The sequence below is a fragment of the Neoarius graeffei genome, chromosome 15 (genome assembly GCF_027579695.1).
Source record: "Neoarius graeffei isolate fNeoGra1 chromosome 15, fNeoGra1.pri, whole genome shotgun sequence".
NCBI classification, from domain to species: Eukaryota; Metazoa; Chordata; class Actinopteri; order Siluriformes; family Ariidae; genus Neoarius; species Neoarius graeffei.
This window is the reverse complement of record NC_083583.1, coordinates 24307385-24326598: the sequence shown is the minus strand read 5'-3', so window position 1 is coordinate 24326598 and position 19214 is coordinate 24307385. Positions and strand designations below refer to the sequence as shown.

General features: G+C 41.9%; 1 protein-coding gene across 5 annotated transcripts in view; it reads right to left on the bottom strand.

The window, feature by feature from the left end:
• Positions 1-19214, bottom strand: part of LOC132899294 (A-kinase anchor protein 13) — a 230217-nt gene that overhangs the window by 82589 nt on the left and 128414 nt on the right. For 4 of the 5 annotated variants that reach the window (XM_060941061.1, XM_060941060.1, XM_060941062.1 and 1 more), the window contains exons 11-15: positions 13622-13923; positions 6573-6620; positions 6219-6284; positions 4967-5135; positions 2057-2159 (exon numbers count right to left, since the gene is read on the bottom strand). In XM_060941061.1, coding sequence (XP_060797044.1) covers positions 2057-2159; positions 4967-5135; positions 6219-6284; positions 6573-6620; positions 13622-13923 — 688 coding nt within the window. The remainder of the gene's footprint in view (positions 1-2056; positions 2160-4966; positions 5136-6218; positions 6285-6572; positions 6621-13621; positions 13924-19214) is intronic. The other variant, XM_060941064.1, reaches the window with a different exon arrangement.

Genomic DNA, 19214 nt, shown 5'->3' with positions numbered 1-19214 from the left:
AAAAATATTGTAAACATTCAGTACGTGCTAATCTTTAACCCACAGTAAAAGCATGAGGATTCAAGAGGGCAGAAATAAGTGCTGGGCTCAGAAACAGTCATTCTGCAGCTGCGTTCAGATTTTAGGATGATGTGTCTGATCTTTATATTTCTTGTTTTGGATTGGTTCGAACAAACAGCGGGCTCCAATTATCAATATTTTAGTAAAGTGGTGTGAAAATGTTTTCATAGGCCAAACTGAACTGATTTCCTACCACATTTCAGTAAATTTTGGTCATGCTGATTTTCTCCATATTCATAGCAATCATCGTAAATGACCAAACACATTCCCTGCACAGCTAATTTGCATTTCATAACAGCCATAAAACTCAATAAAAGGCAACGATCGCAGAGCTGAAAACGACTAAATGGTAAAAAACAAATACACCTTCTCAACACGGCATGCACTAAATCTTAAAGTATAAAACTCCAGAACACAGAACTCTGTCATTTTTGACCATCGTGCACATGAGAAAACCTCACTGTCTATCTGTCTGTTGATTGATCTAAAATAAATACTCGTACATTCAGCGTAACTCATTTAAAGAAGTAAGACCTAGTTTACTGTTGATGATGTGAGTAGCTTTGTTGATTTGGCATCATAGTGAACTTGTGCTTGAGGAGACCTTCTTAGGTTCCTGAATCAGAATTCTGGATTACAAGTTACAACTTTTAGTCAATTGCAGCTTTACGCTAACTCCTTTTATTCTATCCACATTCAATGGATATGAGTAATCGTATGCTCTGATTGGCTACTCTACTACTAGGCTATCAGCTCATATACCGTGAGTAGAGAAAAACAAAATGATGGAGCGTTTTGCTGTACCAACAGAGGTGAAATAAAAACTTTACTCGAAAACAAAACCTCAGAAATACAAAAAATATGGAATGAAAGTATTTGATGGTAAAAGCGTATCTTTTTTTATTTTTCAAGAATTATTATTATCGCATTTTTTCACAAATTGCTCCTGTCATTTCGCCAGTTTGTTTACATTCTAAGCAGAAATGATTTTGTATAAAGTTTTTATTTATCGAATTTGCAAAAAAAAATTCAAATAAAAACGCTCTGTTTCTCAAAATCCAGTGAATGTGGATAGAATGAAACGGTTATTCCACTCAATCTCGTCGTACACGGCTTATAGCTATCAGCTCATGTACGACTCGATTTCACAGAATAACTGTTATGGGGCTCACTTCACTGAATGTCTATTTAATTGAATATCTTTTGGTCTTTTCACAAAATTTGTAATACGTTTGCGCATGCAATTGAAATAAATAAGCGATTTAAACTTGACAACATAACCCATAGCTAATTTACAATATGAAGCTGATCAATCAGTGTATACTATACATTAGTGAATCTACTTATATGTAAATTTCCACAAACCCAGGATTTTTGGCATGGTTTTCTAAACAAACTGGATTTTCCTGAAGACCACCTTTCTTGTGTATGCTCTTGAACAATTTACGAAAACATTCTTTTGGAGCCAGCTTGATATCTGAGATCCAATCTAACTATACCTAATTCTACAGTTCTACAGATACCTGCAATGTTTCCACTAGTTTCTATTTGGGGATGGTAAAGTTTCCACTACTGCTGATACTCTATAGCTATAACTTACTTATTGAGTCCTCCTCATCACTGGATGAAGAGCTGACTGAAAAATCATGTTTAGATTTTTGAAGAAGTGGAGCAACGTTCAAGGTAAAAGACAGCCGTCTCTTTTGCCGAAGCCTTGATTTTGCTGAATGATGGCAATTGAGGGCATAAAAGAAACCATAACAGCAGTTTATTAACAGCAGTTATTTCTCTGAAGATATAGAAATGGAACTTAGAGTGGCAAAATATGGTGCTTCGCCAAAATAGCTTTTTTGCTAAAACTAGGTTCTACCATGTGTGATAAACACTGCTGACCTTCCAATTATATTTAGCAACTGTCTCAGAATAACCGTTCTGCTCTACAATCATTTTGTCTTTTTTACTCTGACAGATACACAGACCGCAAGAGATGACTCACCGTCAATATCCCTCTGACTGATGGACAGCATGGAGACGCTCTCTCGGAGGGGAAGAGTCATCGACTGACAGCTGCGCCTGAATGGCCGAAATCTTCTCGATTTCTAAAAAAAAAAAAAAAAAGTGTGTGCATCACTGACTGTTTCAGAATGTACAGGTCTAGTGCTGTTTGATTGTTAAGTGCTGTCTTGGAAGACTATCCATCCATCCATCCATCCATTATCCGTAACCACTAATCCTGTACAGGATCGCAGGCAAGCTGAAGCCTATCCCAGCTGACTACGGGCGAAAGGCGGGGTACACCCTGGACAAGTCACCAGATCATCACAGCGCTGACACGCAAAGACAAACAACCATTCACACTCACATTCACACCTACGGTCAATTTAGAGCCACCAATTAGCCTAACCTGCATGTCTTTGGACTGTGGGGGAAACCGGAGCACCCGGAGGAAACCCACGCGGACACGGGGAGAACATGCAAACTCCACACAGAAAGGCCCTCGCCGGCCCCGGGGCTCAAACCCAGAACCTTCTTGCTGTGAGGCGACAGTGCTAACCGCTACACCACCGTGCCACCCTTGGAATGACTAGCCCTTGATTTTTTAATTATGTCAGTGCACTCTTGAACCCTTGATTCTGATTGGTCAGCATGTGTTGATTAATTTTCCATAACAGCAGCTCTGATATTAGTGCTAGCCGTAAGGTGTTTGTTCTAAGATACAAACTACCTTTTTTGTCATCTTAAAAAAGAGACGTGATGGTTTATAGCTGTTATAACGTAAGTAATAAAAGGAATTAACTTGTTTCACCAAAATTCCATAATGCTATATGTATAAATAAATAGTACAATGTCTTGGCTCTTGAGTGGCACAACAGAAAAAGTGGTCCTATCATCCGAAGATCGCTAGCTGGAATCCCGACGATGCCCATCCGTAGCTGGGATGAACAAGAGAGCAAAACTGGCCTGTGCTTTCAGGGAGGGAGGTGTGGCATACTCTCTCACCCCTGTCAATTACAGCGACGCTAGCCAATGTGAGCTCATGCGTAGAGAAGTGGGTGAAGCTCATGCGTCCGAAAGTGGGTGGACAGCACTGTCTTCCCAACATTATGTCCCTAACGTTGCAGAAGCAGCAGTTTGGCTGGTGCCTCAGAAGAACAAAGTGATATCCTTAACCCTCTCTGAATGGTCGCTGTCATGGTCATGTGATGGCGGGAAAAATCCAGAAAACAGCACAATGTCTCATCCTTTAACCAAATTGAATTGTAAACAACTTCTGGGTAGTAAAAGGAACTCCATTTTGTATCAGGCCAATTCACTTACTGATTGTTTTCCTATAACAGCCTCCTTAGCAATTTACTAAATCGGCTGATTTCTTAAAGCAGAGCAAAAAAAAAGAAATGAAACAAAACAAATTGTTTCTTTCTGACATTTAAAAATGGTTTATTATTCCAAGAAGAAGCCTTTATTTGACAAGACGCCTTTATCTATCAAAGCAAAGACGTAAGCACAGTGAAATTCCTCACTTCCTCACCCATCTGAAGCAGTGAACGCACTCATGCACACACAAGTGAGCAATGAGCACATACCCATACCCAGAGCAGTGGGCAGCTGTGCTACAGCGCCCAGGGAGCACTTGTGGGTTTGGTGCCTTGCTCAAGGGTACTTCAGCCCAACCTTCAGGCCATGGCTGCTCCATGTTAACCTAACTGCATGTCTTTGGACTGTGGGGGAAACCGGAGCACCCGGAGGAAACCCACGCAGACACGGGGAGAACATGCAAACTCCGCACAGAAAGGCCCCATTGGCCACAAAACCAGAACCTTCTTGCTGTGAGGCAACAGTGCTAACCACTACACAAGAAAATCTCTGATAATGACCGTGGACGTGGGGTCGTGTTCGAGCGCTGGTTTGTGAATGGAGAGTGGAGTCAGGAGAATGAGTGGTAAGGATGGGGCTACACCTGTGGGTGAGTTTTTCATGTGAGTGTTCAGTGTTTCAATGAGCAGCCGTTGGGGTAAAGGGGAAGCGGGAGAGAGAGAGAGAGAGAGAGAGAGAGAGAGTGCAGCGACCTGAGCTGTACAGAACTGTGTGTGCGTTCATGTTTAAGTGAGCCTGGATTCAGCAAGCGCCGGAAAGCAAGAAATGTAAAAGAGCAAAATAAAGTGTACCTTTGAGTTGCCCTAAGTCTGCCTCAAGTTTCCTCATTTCCCACTGAATGTGAGAGTGTCACATTAATATCTCATCTCATCTCATTATCTCTAGCAGCTTTATCCTGTTCTACAGGGTCACGGGCAAGCTGGAGCCTATCCCAGCTGACTACGGGCGAAAGGCGGGGTACACCCTGGACAAGTCGCCAGGTCATCACAGGGCTGACACACAGACAACCATTCACACTCACATTCACACCTACGGTCAATTTAGAGTCACCAGTTAACCTAACCTGCATGTCTTTGGACTGTGGGGGAAACCGGAGCACCCGGAGGAAACCCACGCGGACACGGGGAGAACATGGAAACTCCGCACAGAAAGGCCCTCGCCAGCCACGGGGCTCAAACCCGGACCTTCTTGCTGTGAGGCGACAGCGCTAACCACTACACCACCGTGCCGCCCTGTCACATTAATATATTTTAAAAAATGTTGATTTTCTACTGGACCCTACTCTTGTTCTCATGTCTTTTCACCTCATCTTATATTGCAGAGGGAGGTTGTTGTGATCGCGGTGGGACACACACACACACACACACACACACACACACACACATATACACAGCAAGCATATCTGCCTTATCTCACCAGCTCATTATCCAGATCTTGTTAAGTTAAAATGTTTTTTAAAGCAGAAAAAAAAAATTACTGCTGACCGGGAATGTCATCCCTGGTGGCCATCAGACCTTTCACTATCCCTTACCTGACTGTCCAGACTGCTGCTGTCTCCCAGGTCCGAGTCCTGCCCTTCCTCAGTGAGGGACACCTGGGAACCTGTGTCTTCGCTCGGCTGGTCCTGAGAGGAGCGTGCTGCCTGTGCCTGCCACCGTTTCCCATCATCCCTCTCTGCTGCCAAACCCTCGAGGCTGTAACTGTTGGTGTACAAGAGAAGCTTATAAATCCATTCGTCCTACTTCCTGAACGTTCCATCAGAGCACTGGTATGCACAGAACTCATAAGGGTTTAACACTTAGCATTTCATGTTAAAGAGGAAGTGCAAGGTGTGACAGAACAATGCTGCAAAACACACATTACACCAATGGGCTGAGTTCCCTCAGCTCGATATAAAGAGCATTTGTGCAGTTATTATTCATGGCTGTTTTAGGGCGGTTTTTTTCTTTTTTTTTTTCTTTCAACAAGACAAAGACTTGCATGGCATCTTTTAATGCGTTAATAACTTTCGAATCACATCAAACTCTAAAGGCTTTCACAATAACAAGGTTGATTTGCATTATGGCCACACTACTACACCTACTACTAAACCACTGAAAGCGTTCAGTCTCTGATCTAATGTTAACCCTTTCATACAGGAATTGTTTTCCAGACTCTTTTGATGGATTTTCATTTGCCTTTTCTGAAATATACAGTATATATACTTTTTTAAAAAAAATTTACATATACCAGAGACGCGCTGCATTTAAAAAGGCAAATGTCCCGAGCGAAACAGAAATCAAGCAAATGAGCTGTGAATAATTCCAGCATTTTTCAATTTCTATTTTTCCTAAAAACATCCTTACATAGCGTGAACATACATAAGTGAGGACACTGTGCATGAAAGAGTTAAACTAATCTCAGAACATATTTATTACACAATATCGGCTCAGCCAATGTTCTTTAGATGCAGTTTTGCTCAAGAGCTGTACTTACTTATCGTCTGCACAAGTTACGACAATGACTATATTAGTCATCCTGTTTAAAAAGCCCGTGCAGCTAATTTCCTTCTCTGAAGCGTGCTCTGCACTTAAGCCGAGTTAAATCGAAGCAAACCAAATCAGAACTCTTTTTGTTTCACGCAGAAAAAAAAAAGTGATGCAAATCTCGATGCAAAAGCTGCATGCACAAGTCAAAAGGGGCTGACTCTTTTCCGGCAAATGCATGTGCGCGCATACACATGCGCACACACTCGCACTCAAACACACACACACACCACAACAACACCATACTGTATGCTGTACCTGAGAAGCTGGCTAATCTCATCCAGGTCAGAACTGAAGGGGATCTCAATGGGACACCAGCTAAGACTGAGAAAAGGATGAGGATGAACCAAAACCAAAGACACTTTGAGGTTTAGTGAAAGCAGAAAAAAAAATGAATTTGCTCTCAATGCTTATGATCTGAGCCATGCTGAATGAAAATGAACTAATGGAATTAAGTCTTTGAAATGACAGGAAGGATTACAGTACCAAAGCCTAAGGAGATTATCTTCAGACCCTCACAGAAATTGAATATGAGTTACAGAAGGATAAAAAAAAATGAAAAAGAGAAGAGAAAAAAATTTAAAGAAAAAAGGATTTGAAAGGAGATGATACCTTCTTCTATGAAGGATGGGCTTTTGGTCCCCGGTACTTCGTAATGAACTGGAAATGGATGGATGAGGAAGATAAAAAAATAAAAAGACGAGAGAAAAGCAGAACCAGTGAGTCAGATTGCTTTTTATTAAAACGATCAGCATGTGCAGGTGACAGAAGACCAATAATTACTGTGCATGCAGCCTAAGTGTTTAAAGGAACATTGATTTCTAGATGACATAAGGGATGGGAAGAGAGAGTGAAAAGGTTTGGGAAAAGATGGGATGGTGAAAGGGTATCCTCTGATGACTCTGACGTTCTGACTGAATGTCTCTCTGCATAGACGGATAGTGTATACGGTTTCATTTCCACTCCTGATCTATGAGTGAGTCAAACTCCAAAATCTTTTTTTTTTTTAAATTTAATCCTACACTGAACCCAGGTGAAACTTACTACACTTCAAGAATAAATGCTCTAAAATGGAAACGAATGTTTTCTAGCTGTTTGATAAATCCTGTTATGAAACTCGAAACTTAATTTTCTCATATGTGGACATTATTTATTTGCCGTGTGTTTCTGAAAACAAATGAGCGGTGGACGGCTTTAATACAGTTTCCTTTAGTGTTGCCATTTCTTTTAATAATACAGTCGCGTGGCTCAATATACAGTACGCTTCCATTTCCAGCAGTTCTATTCTCAATAACAGGTTCATATTTTGACTCACATATATTTTAAAACCTGCTGCTGCGCATTTATTACAAATAGGGGACATTGTACAGGGTGTTTCAAAAAATTTGATATCATTTCACGATCTAATAACTTTGCCAATTCTTGTTCAATTGACCTCAAATTTTAACGGCATGTGTGGAAACAGGTTAAAATTTTATGTTTAATTTTATTTTTATGCCTCCGCCACTGTAAGGTGCAGGAGGCATTATGTTTTCGGGTTGTCCGTGTGTGCGTGCGTGCGTCCGTCCCGAAACCTTGTGAACGCGATATCTCAAAGGCTAATGAAAGGAATTTCACCAAACTTTCACCAATTGTGCGCTTTGGGACAAACATGAACTGATTAGATTTTGAGATCAAAAGGTCTAAGGTCAAGGTCACTGTGAGGTCAAATGTCTGTCCGAAAACCTTGTGAACACAATATCTCCAAAGCAGATGAAAGGAATTTCACCAAACTTTCACCATTTGTGTAGCCTAGTAAACTAGACCCACCCACCTAGCGGCCAAAAATATTTTCGCCTAGCGAGTGGGTCTAGCCTCGCACCATATAAACAAAAACACCCCGGGCATCAAATCGTGCCCGCCAATCACAACGCAAGGTTTTTGTTTGGATTCTTTGGGCGGGCTTTTGCAGGAGTGACGACAAGGCTGCGCGACGCTGGAGAAAGCGCAACAGGGAAGATGGCTACGGGCTAGTGAACAGCGCGTGTTTGACTCCGCTTTGGAATCAGTTTTAGAAGAATTAGACTTGGAGTTTTCGTTGAAACATGAGCAGGAAGAGGCTCTCCGCTCATTCCTTTTCAAGAAGGACGTTTCGCTGTTTTGCCGACTGGCTATGGCAAAAGTCTGATCTACCAGCTGGCTCCGCTCGTAGCCAAAAGGATGGGGCTAGTTTGTGCAGTACGAAGAATTAATAAACACCTTTGAAACATTACTTTTTGATTGTTTCTTATTTTCCCGTTATTTTAAATTTAAGGGAAATTATTTCACCAAACACCACTAAATAAAAACTCTCAAAAACAGTTTAAGCAAACCCTTGAAAAACACTTGGAAAAAAATGTGTATGTGGTACAGACTCCAAACTTGTGGTCATTATCTCCAAACTTCTTAACATCTAGAACCTGTTTATTAATTAATACGCATTTTGAAAAATTATTTATTTCAAGGCCTCCCCCACTGCTTTCTGTCGCTCTGACTACGTCACAGTCACTGTTGCGCTGATTGGTCAGAGCGTTGGCCTATACGCACAGAGACAGTTTGAAAGACAGCGGGTTGTTCCTCCTACCCGCTTCGGAAATGTCTACGGATCGAGGCCAGACTAAATATTCACATTTAGTCTGGCTTGCCAGGCTACCATTTGTGCATTTGGGGACAAAGATAAACTGATTAAATTTTGAGATCAAAAGGTCTAAGGTCAAGGTCACTGTGAGGTCAAATGTCTGTCCGAAAACCTTGTGAACACAATATCTCCAAGGCTGATACAAGTAATTTCACCAGGTCAAGATTACTGTGAGGTCAAATGTCCATCCCCAAATCACAACTTAATAAGGCGTGTAGTCTACCGGGCGGAGGCATCCCCATCGACGCCGTTGGCATCGAGTTCTATCTAGTTTATCTTTTTAGGTATAGAAATGCCATTCACTGGAAAAGAAAAGGCGTTTTGTGTGTCTCGAACACAGTCGAATAAGACTGTGCAGTGTGCATTTATGAGAGAATTCTCTAAAAATGCACCAACTGCAATGCAGATTTGGACATGGCACAAAACGTTCAAAGAGGAAGGCTGTGTGTGCGGGGCAGAAGGATCTGGACGACCACCAGCATTGGAAGAGACGGTCGAGCGGATTCGCGAATATTGAAAATTTGTGAAATTGCTCATGGAATCTACATGCCTTTGAATTTCTCATTCAAATGTTGAGGAATAAATCTTACATTGCTCAACATTTGGCTGTTTTCCAGTTTAATTTGCCTCGCCTGTGTACAGTGTTCTCCACGGGCACTTTTAAAGTGGCGCACCGCCACGTTATAATTCTAGAACCCGCCACCCTTCCCTTGGCCGAAAAAAGAAATAAAAAATACGTAACTTCATCAGTATACACCAAATAAATCGTAAAGTATTCGCTTTATTATAATTGTGTCACTATTTAACATGCAGAAAACCATTAAACGAATGCATACGGGGCTACCTGAAGTGGCCACGCGATTGCAAAAGAAAACCATCCAGCCGGCTGCATACAGATTGTGACCCAGAGCTCTGCAGATTGAGCTCGATCCCTGCGTTACACTACACCGCACCACATTACGCTATGGACCCTTTTCACGTGACGTCACAACAAACGCGGCCGCCATTTTGGACGTGTACTACCAGTAGTTTACCACAGCCAACATTGAGGAACGGCAGCAAAGAAAGTTTTTACTTTCAGCAAGACTTCCATCATGCCACTATATTGTTGTGCACCTGGATGTAGTAACCATCAACAATCAAGGCAAGGGTTATCATTTTATCGGATCCCGACGGAGAAGATGGATAGCGGCCATTAACAGATTGGCAGCCCTCGGCATACCAACGCTTGTGTAGTGACCACTTTGTTGGAGGTAAGACGAATAAAATTAGCCAGAAAAGGCATTACATTGCTGTTAACATTCTGTGGTGGCGAGTGTGTAACCAAACAGGCTAAAATAACCCATTGTAACCTCTTTGTTCTTCTGTAGTAGCTATTGTTGACTAGCTAATGTCAACAACATAGTAGCTGGTATGTTACTGTAGCAATGTTTACGTTCAGTCATTTGGATGACTGTTAAAACCTTTCAGTCTCAAGTTTTTCCTTTACTGGATTTACTAGTTTACTGTAATTATGATCCGGCAGCTATTTACACCGGATCCAGTGTAAATAGCTGCCGGAGCCAACGTCCGAGGTTCTGGAGCGCGCGCCGGCTTGCTCTCCCTCAAATTAAGCAGCGCGCGCCGGCTTGCTCCCGGAGTGCTCCGGCCGAGGTTCCCCTCAAATTAAGCAGCGCGCGCCGGCTTGCTCCGGAGCAAGCCGGAGCGTGCTCTGTAACCTCGGCCGGAGCACTCCGGGAGCAAGCCGGAGCGCGCTCCGGAACCTCGGACGTTGGCGTGTATGTGTATGGCGATGGGTTTTTAATGACATAGGTATACAGATCATGTGGTCCGAAGTCAGGTAAAGACGAGGGCTTCGTGTACTTCCGTACGTCAGTGAACAATCCTGGTGGAAGCAGGTAAACGTCGTTCTCTAAGCCTGCTAACCTCAATTTTTGCAAATACCTCTCCCTCTGCTCGCCCTGTAAATGCCCTACGTCGCTGGATAGTGAAGGTGTTTTCTGCATCTCGCTCCTTTTTCTTTTATGTTTTTCGTTTGTCACCTTCCTCGCATTCAAACTGATTCGAGCCGAAGTCCACTACATGTCCAAAATGGCGGTCGCGTTTACGAAGGTCACGTAACTGAAAAGGGTCCATACTGACACATAGTAACGCTGGAAGCTACAAGCTGCAGCTAGCCAGCAGCTAAATAACTTTGCGGGTGTTTGTAGCATTATTGTGCAAAGGTTACACTTATCTATCGTCTTTTCTGACCATACACAGTTACAGTAATCATATAACAGCACACACACACACACACACACACACATTAGTTAAGTTCAGGTCTTTTATTTTACGTATCTGTGATTGTGTAGGCGAGAGCTGCATTTTCCCGTTGCTTCACTGTGGTTGTTTACTGCAGGACTTCTGGGTTCCTGGGTCAAAGGACCCGAATGACGGAGGCCGGGGTGGCTTTGTAGTGCCGGTCATGGGCACGCGCACCAGCTCGTGCATTGATTGTAGTGGTTTCACGCAATTAACATGAATTATGTGTATTGTAAAAAATGTATGCATTTATTGTAATTGGGTATTTTGTTTATGCATGGAAGTTAATTTCTTTTTCACACACAGAAAAAAATATAATTAATTCAGGGATGCGCAACAGGCACATCAGTCTCAACTGAAATGTCAAATGAGTCTCACATTGACAATAAAGATGATATGTACAGTAAGAATGTGTTCATTTTTTGTAAAATGATTTTAACAATGATTGGCCGGTTTCACTGTCAAAAAAGCCCAAAGTCCGTCAGCCGAGGCGGCCCCCAAACCCTCGCCGCCATCTTTTATTTTTGAAAAGTGGAGAACACTGTATGCAGCTTCTAGAATATTTACATCTCAAATAATATCAAATTTTTTGAAACACCCTGTATATTGGAGTTACTTTTAAGCACTGCATGAAACAGTGTGATGCCGTGATGCAGCTGTAACCATTCAGCCGTGTGGTGGAAAAGAGGCTCAAGAGGCATTTTAGAGATGTTGAATTACAGGGTGTAATTACTAACTCTTGCTGGTATGCAGTTTGCCTACTTTGGTGGACTGATCTCAGAACAACAGTCACACTGTGGTGGTCGAGGCAGGGCTAATGGCGTGACTGGGATTTTTAAACCACTCACTGGGTTCGGAAACCGTCCTTAAAAATGGACACTGATGAAGCACACGAGTATAATTAACACAAATTGTGCATGAAGGTATTTATAATCTTAAATTTGTGACATTTGTATTTTCCATCGTTTATCATATATATCGTATTTTTGGTTTGCAATTTTGTCCGGTTTTACTTTTGTCTTCTGAGTCCATTCTGAATCCACTGAAAGGCAGCACATCTCCCTCTACATTTACAATCTAAACTTCAATCTTTTTAAAACTTTATCCACTGACATCTGTACAGCGTGTGTAAACGTTCATCTAGGTTTTGATGACGTGAATGAATAAAACATTTCTGTGTCATTTTGGCACAGTGTATTTACGTTTTCTTACAGTAGAAATGCCAAAGTATGTTACTGGCAGATATACTTTGGTCAAAATCTGACTGTTCAATATTTTTGGCTGTTTTTCCAGAATTTGCCCACATCCGATGGGTTTTCCCAAACTACCGCATGTACAGTACCAGTCAAAAGTTTGTACACCTCTACTCATTCATAAGGGGTTTTTTTTCAGTATTTTGACTATTCTCTACATTGTAGAACAATATCGAAGACATCAAAACTATGAAATAACATCTGGAACATATATGGAATTATGTGGTAAACAAACCATAAAAAAAAACAAACTTTATTTTTTTTTACATTTGATATTTTAGATTCTTCAAAGTAGTCACTGTTTACCTTGATGCTGCTTTGCACACTATTGTCATTATCTTAACCAGCTTCATGAGGTAGTCACCTGGAATGCCTTTCAATTAACAAGTGTGCCTTGTCAAAAGTTAATTAGTGCAATTTCTTGCCTTCTTAATAACTCTGAGATCAAACAGTAAATAATAAAAATACAGTAAAGAGCCCTATTCAACACCACAACTGCAGTAATTCATATTATGTCAAGAACCACTCAACTAAGTGAAGAGAAGCTACATCCATCATTACTTTAAGACATGAAATGTCTTCCATCCATCCATCCATCCATCCATCCATCCATTATCTGTAACTGCTTATCCTGTGCAAGCAAGGGTCGTGGGCAAGCTGGAGCCTATCCCAGCTGACTATGGGTGAAAGGCGGGGTACACCCTGAACAAGTCGCCAGATCACTGCAGGGCTGACACATAGAGACAAACAACCATTCACACTCACACCTACGGTCAATTTAGAGCCACCAATTAGCCTAACCTGCATGTCTTTGGACTGTGGGGGAAACCGGGGCACCCGGAGGAAACCCACGCGGACACGGGGAGAACATGCAAACTCCGCACAGAAAGGCCCTCATCAGCCATTGGGGCTCGAACCCAGACCTTCTTGCTGTGAGGCGACAGTGCTAACCACTACACCACCATGCCATCCATGAAGTGTCTTTTAATTAATAAAAATAATTAATAAATAAAAACCAATGAATTAGAAGGTGTGTCCAAACTTTTGACTGGTAATTTATGCTGGATTCACAAGGTAGGTGTTTCCAATAAAGTGGCCGGTCAGTGCATACTAATACCACACACACACACACACCACCACCACCATGTCAGTGTCACTGTTGAGCTAAGAATGGTCCACCACACAAATAAAATCTGGTCAGATCCTGTTACTATGGTGGTGCATTTTCATAGCAATTGTCAACCATTTTTACAAAAAGCACCTGTATGGCTAAATTACCCAGATGCCAGATGTACTTTCTGTATTTTCAACTCTCTGTATTTTAAGAACAGAGCCACTTCAATTGGAGTTAAGGACACAAAATGTGATGTAAGTGTAAGTTAGACAAAGATTTTTGAACTGTAATACACCCAGCTGTGTATGATGGTGTCGGCTATCCTCTATTATACCTGCGCTGATTCATGTCTCCCTCTCCAGCCTGGTTTTTGCCGGGCCCCCAGCTGTGACGGCGGAATGGAGACTGTGAGCGGACGGAGGAGCGGAACAGAGATGAGCGCAGTGGCACTTCAGTCACGCGGTCTTTGGCCTCCTCCTCGGCGTCTCCTCCTCCTGCGGCTGCTCCTTGGCGCCGCACTTCCTCAGAGCTCTCAGTAGAGGAACTAGGCTGGCACAGGCTGGTCGTGTCGTCTGTGGACGAGCAGGAGACGGACACCTCGCTGGCACTGTCGCTCACACCTAGAACCTCCTGACCCTGAAAGACACGGACAAAGTGAGATGGACTTGTGTCGACACAGAGTTTCTGTGTCATAGATGTTGGTGTGTAGTTACAGGGGAATGAAAAATGTCAACGAACAAAAGTTTTCATTGAATGTAATCAAAAACGCAAACAATATCACTTTCCAGAGCCAAAATGCTATTTTAAAAAGTGATTAACTGGTTAATAATAATATTTATCCATTCTAGGATCAAGAACATTGGACTAAATGTAAACAATTTCTGAATAAATCTAAATTCCTGTTCAGAACTCATCACTTCCTGCCTGCCTGTCTACATGAAGATATGATATTATATAACCACGATTGCCATCTTTTCCAAGACGGGGTAATATCAGGAAAATCGATGTAGAAAGTTTTTATCCTTATATCAATAAGTCACACTGTAAAGTAATAAGATGCTGTGAAAATGTTATAAATAAATAAAATGTATTATTTATTTTATAACCTACACTTCCTATAGAGGTTTTGCACCATCACATGATTCCCATAGCAACGGTAACTATGACGCCATGACGGGAGACAGCTTGTAATGCTTCATTCAGCCAAGTTAGTTGTTATTGTAAGTGGCTATATCGGAAGGTTTTGCTGTGGTTTTGGATGTGCAAATCATTCTGAACAAAACAAAGACGTCAGGTTTTTGTTTTTTTTAATTTACCAAAAGTATTTCATCATCCGGGGGAAAAAACTAGAGCGATTTCTAAACATAGAAGGGAAAAATAGCTTGGAAACTTTCAGAGGGACTCGGTGTCGAACGGAGAGGTCAAAAACCTGATGGTATGCTCACTTCATTTCCACAAAGGTAAGAATTCCAAATAAATTAATTTCATCACTTAATATGCTTTTTTGTAGTCATAAGCCACTTACAAGGAGCAGACATCATACATGTCAACCTATACGGAATGTCCGTATTTTATACGGATTTGATTCAATAAACATAGTATACGGGCGTACAAATAAAGTTATACGGATTCTTTAAAAAAAACTTCAATATTTATTTAGAGATATAATCAATTCCCACGATGATAAAAGAGCGCATAACATTTACAAACATACTGTACACCACAGAAAGCACAAACAGCCAGTAAAGAGTCTTATGAAATCGTGTGTTATCTTGTGGTAGCGAGACTTCGTTCCACTTCTGATCATGCGCACACCGCATTGCGAGAATCCCGCCAACCGGGAAGTAACATTTTGTTTGAAACGCATATTTCCACCTCAGCGACTTTCACTAGCGACTGAAAAGATTCTGAATGGGCACTCCGGCAAAATCAACACAGACATTTGCTGTGACATGCAGCCTCGTGAGGTATTGGTGCGGACTGCTAAAAAAAGCTGTCATGGAGTACAATTCAGAACATTAGAGTGACACTTTGTGTTTTTGTCAAACATTGGAGCTTTGTATTCATTCTGAAGGTTTATTAGGGCCCGAGCCCTATGGGCGAAGGCCCTATTGTTCTTGTAAGAGTTCACTATTATTATTCTTCTTCCTTCTTCTTCCTCTTCTTCTTCTTCTTCCGTCTTCTTCTTCTTCTTCTTTATTTTTCTCCGCTGTTGGGCCATTTTCGGGGCGCTTGCCATGGGCGAAAACGCACGAAATTTGGCACCAGTTCCGAGAATTGCCACCGCTACTCAGAACCAGAAGCCCAAACTTGGCCGGGGCTCCGGGCCTCTATAGCGCCCCCTAAGTCGTTGTGATTTTTGCCTCCCGCATTAAGGTGCCTGGGTGCCATGTAGTTTGTCGTAGTGGCATGCCATTGGGTACGCATATGTATCTCACTAAGCCGGACAAAAATGTAATGCCAATGCATTAGCCACGCCCAACAGGAAGTGAGGTAATTTCACTTTTGTGCGAAATGCATGGCCACGAAGACGGCGCAACTCCTCCTAGACTGTTCATAGGAATGTCACCAAAATTGATACACATCATCTACAGACATGGCTGACAAAAGTTACTAAATACGTTTCACATAGGATAAACCATTCAGAAGTTATACGTCAATCAATTTTCGATGCAAAATTTTACATGCTTAAAAATTCATAACAAATCTTCTGATTGCTCAAAACTGCTCATACTTCACACGCAAATCACTCATTGGGCTTCTGACATGTTACCCAATTTCTGTGATATTTCGCCACTGGGGGCGCTATTTTTGGGCAAAAATTCCAATCTTTCCTCAAATTTGGTCAAACTTCACGGCCACCCTCTTACTACCTCCCATGTCATGTATACCACGTTTTGGAAATTTTCGTCCATGGGGGGCGCTGTTTTTGGCCGACGCAATTGCTCCAAAACGGGTTTTTTGTTAATAATTCCATAATGCTTTTCCTTCACACCACTACCTTGTGATAGTACGTTGCTGTTGTAGACACTTATTTTTCCAACTCATAATCGCTCATGTACAGCATAGCGCCACCTACTGACATGGGAAAAACCAAAAAATTTATTCTTCAAAAATCTATATCTCATCTTCTATTTACTCAATTGTCATCAAACTTCATACGCAAACTCTTCATAGCTCGCCTGACATGTACGCCAAATTTTGTGCACTTTCGCCCCTGGGGGTGCTGGTTATGGCAAAAATGATATTGCAGCTTCTGATCTGTCAAACTTGCCAAGCAAACTCTTTACAAGACCCTTATTGGGGCGCTTGCCATGGTCGACAACGCACGAAATTTGGCTCCTTTTTCTTAGACTGCCACCGCTACTGAGAACCAGAAGCCCAGATCCAGGCGGGCCTCAGGGCCTCTATAGCGCCCCCTAACTCGTTGTGATTTTGGCCTCCCGCATTAAGGTGCCTGGTTGCCATGTAGTTTGTAGTAGTGGCGTGCCATTTGGTACGCATATGTATCTCACTAAGCCGGACAAAAATGTAATGCCAATGCATTAGCCACGCCCAACAGGAAGTGAGGTAATTTCACTTTTGTGCGAAATGCATGGCCACGAACACGGCGCAACTCCTCCTAGACCGTTCATAGGAATGTCACCATAATTGATACACATGATCTACAGCCATGGCTGACAAAAGTTTCTAAATACGTTTCACGTAGCATAAACCGTTCAGAAGTTATACGTCAATCAATTTTCAATGCAAAATTTTACATGCTTAAAAATTCATAACAAATCTTCTAATTGCTCAAAACTGCTCATACTTCACACGCAAATCATTCATTGGGCTTCTGACATGTTACCCAATTTCTGTGATATTTCGCCACTGGGGGCGCTATTTTTGGGCAAAAAATCCAATCTTTCCTCAAATTTGGTCAAACTTCACGGCCACCCTCTTACTACCTCCCATGTCATGTATACCACATTTTGGGAATTTTCGTCCATGGGAGGCGCTGTTTTTGGCCGACGCAATTGCTCCAACACGGGTTTTTGGTAAATAATTCCATAATGCTTTTCCTTCACACCACTACCTTGTGGTGATGTCTCTTGCCGAAGAAGCTGTGGAAGGTATTTCGCGGGGACGCATGCCCCCGCCCCCCTTGGCCGCTGGCGCGAGGGCCCGTCGAGGCCGCTTGCGGCTTTAATTGTTATTAATATTGAATAAAAAGTAACTTGGATATATCATTGTTAATTATCATTCAAATTTTAGGTAAATTATTTTAATTTGCATCTTATACAGATTTTATAAGGGAAATACGGATTTTGGAGGTTGGTTATACAGGTTTGATTGACCAAAGGCTGACATGTACAGTGGTGCTTGAAAGTTTGTGAATCCTTGAGAAATTTCTATATTTCTGCATAAATATGACCTAAAACATCATCAGATTTTCACACAAGTCCTAAAAGTAGATAAAGAGAACACAGTTAAAAAAAAGAGACAGAAATATTACACTTGATCATTTATTTATTGAGGAAAATGATCCAATATTACATATCTGTGAGTGGCAAAAGTATGTGAACCTCTAGGATTAGCAGTTAATTTGAAGGTGAAATTAGAGTCAGGTGTTTTCAATCAATGGGATGACAATCAGGTGTGAGTGGGCACCCTGTTTTATTTAAAGAACAGGGATCTATCAAAGTCTGATCTTCACAACACATGTTTGTGGAAGTGTATCATGGCACGAACAAAGGAGATTTCTGAGGACCTCAGAAAAAGCGTTGTTGATGCTCATCAGGCTGGAAAAGGTTACAAAACCATCTGTAAAGAGTTTGGACTCCACCAATCCACAGTCAGACAGATTGTGTACAAATGGAGGAGATTCAAGACCATTGTTACCCTCTCCAGGAGTGGTTGACCAACAAAGATCACTCCAAGAGCAAAGTGTATAATAGTTGGCAAGGTCGCAAAGGACCCCAGGGTAATTTCTAAGCACCTGAAGGCCTCTCTCACATTGGCTAATGTTAATGTTCATAAGTCCACCATCAGGAGAACACTGAACAACAATGGTGTGCATGGCAGGGTTGCAAGGAGAAAGCCACTGCTCTCCAAAAAGAACATTGCTGCTCATCTGCAGTTTGCTAAAGATCACGTGGACAAGCCAGAAGGCTATTGGAAAAATGTTTTGTGGATGGATGAAACCAAAATAGAACTTTTTGGTTTAAATGAGAAGCGTTATGTTTGGAGAAAGGAAAACACTGCATTCCAGCATAAGAACCTTATCCCATCTGTGAAACATGGTGGTGGGAGTATCATGGTTTGGGCATGTTTTGCTGCATCTGGGCCAGGACGGCTTGCCATCATTGATGGAACAATGAATTCTGAATTATACCAGCGAATTCTAAAGGAAAATGTCAGGACATCTGTCCATGAACTGAATCTCAAGAGAAGGTGGGTCATGCAGCAAGACAACGACCCTAAGCACACAAGTTGTTCTACCAAAGAATGGTTAAAGAAGAATAAAGTTAATGTTTTGGAATGGCCAAGTCAAAGTCCTGACCTTAATCCAATCAAAATGTTGTGGAAGGACCTGAAGCGAGCAGTTCATGTGAGGAAACCCACCAACATACCAGAGTTGAAGCTGTTCTGTACAGAGGAATGGGCTAAAATTCCTCCAAGACGGTGTGCAGGACTGATCAACAGTTACCGGAAATGCTTATGCCATGTACACACGTAGCCGGGTATTTTTAAAACCGAACATTTTCCCCCCCTCCGTTTATAAAAATGTTTTATCCACACCACCTCGTCTTCGAAAAAATCCCTTCCACACATAACCGAACATCTGCGTTTTCAATCACATTCATAAGCATTCCAAACCTGTAGATGGCATTATTTCCCCAAATCCTACCCCCTAATCACATCGCCTGTGCTCTTGGAGCAGT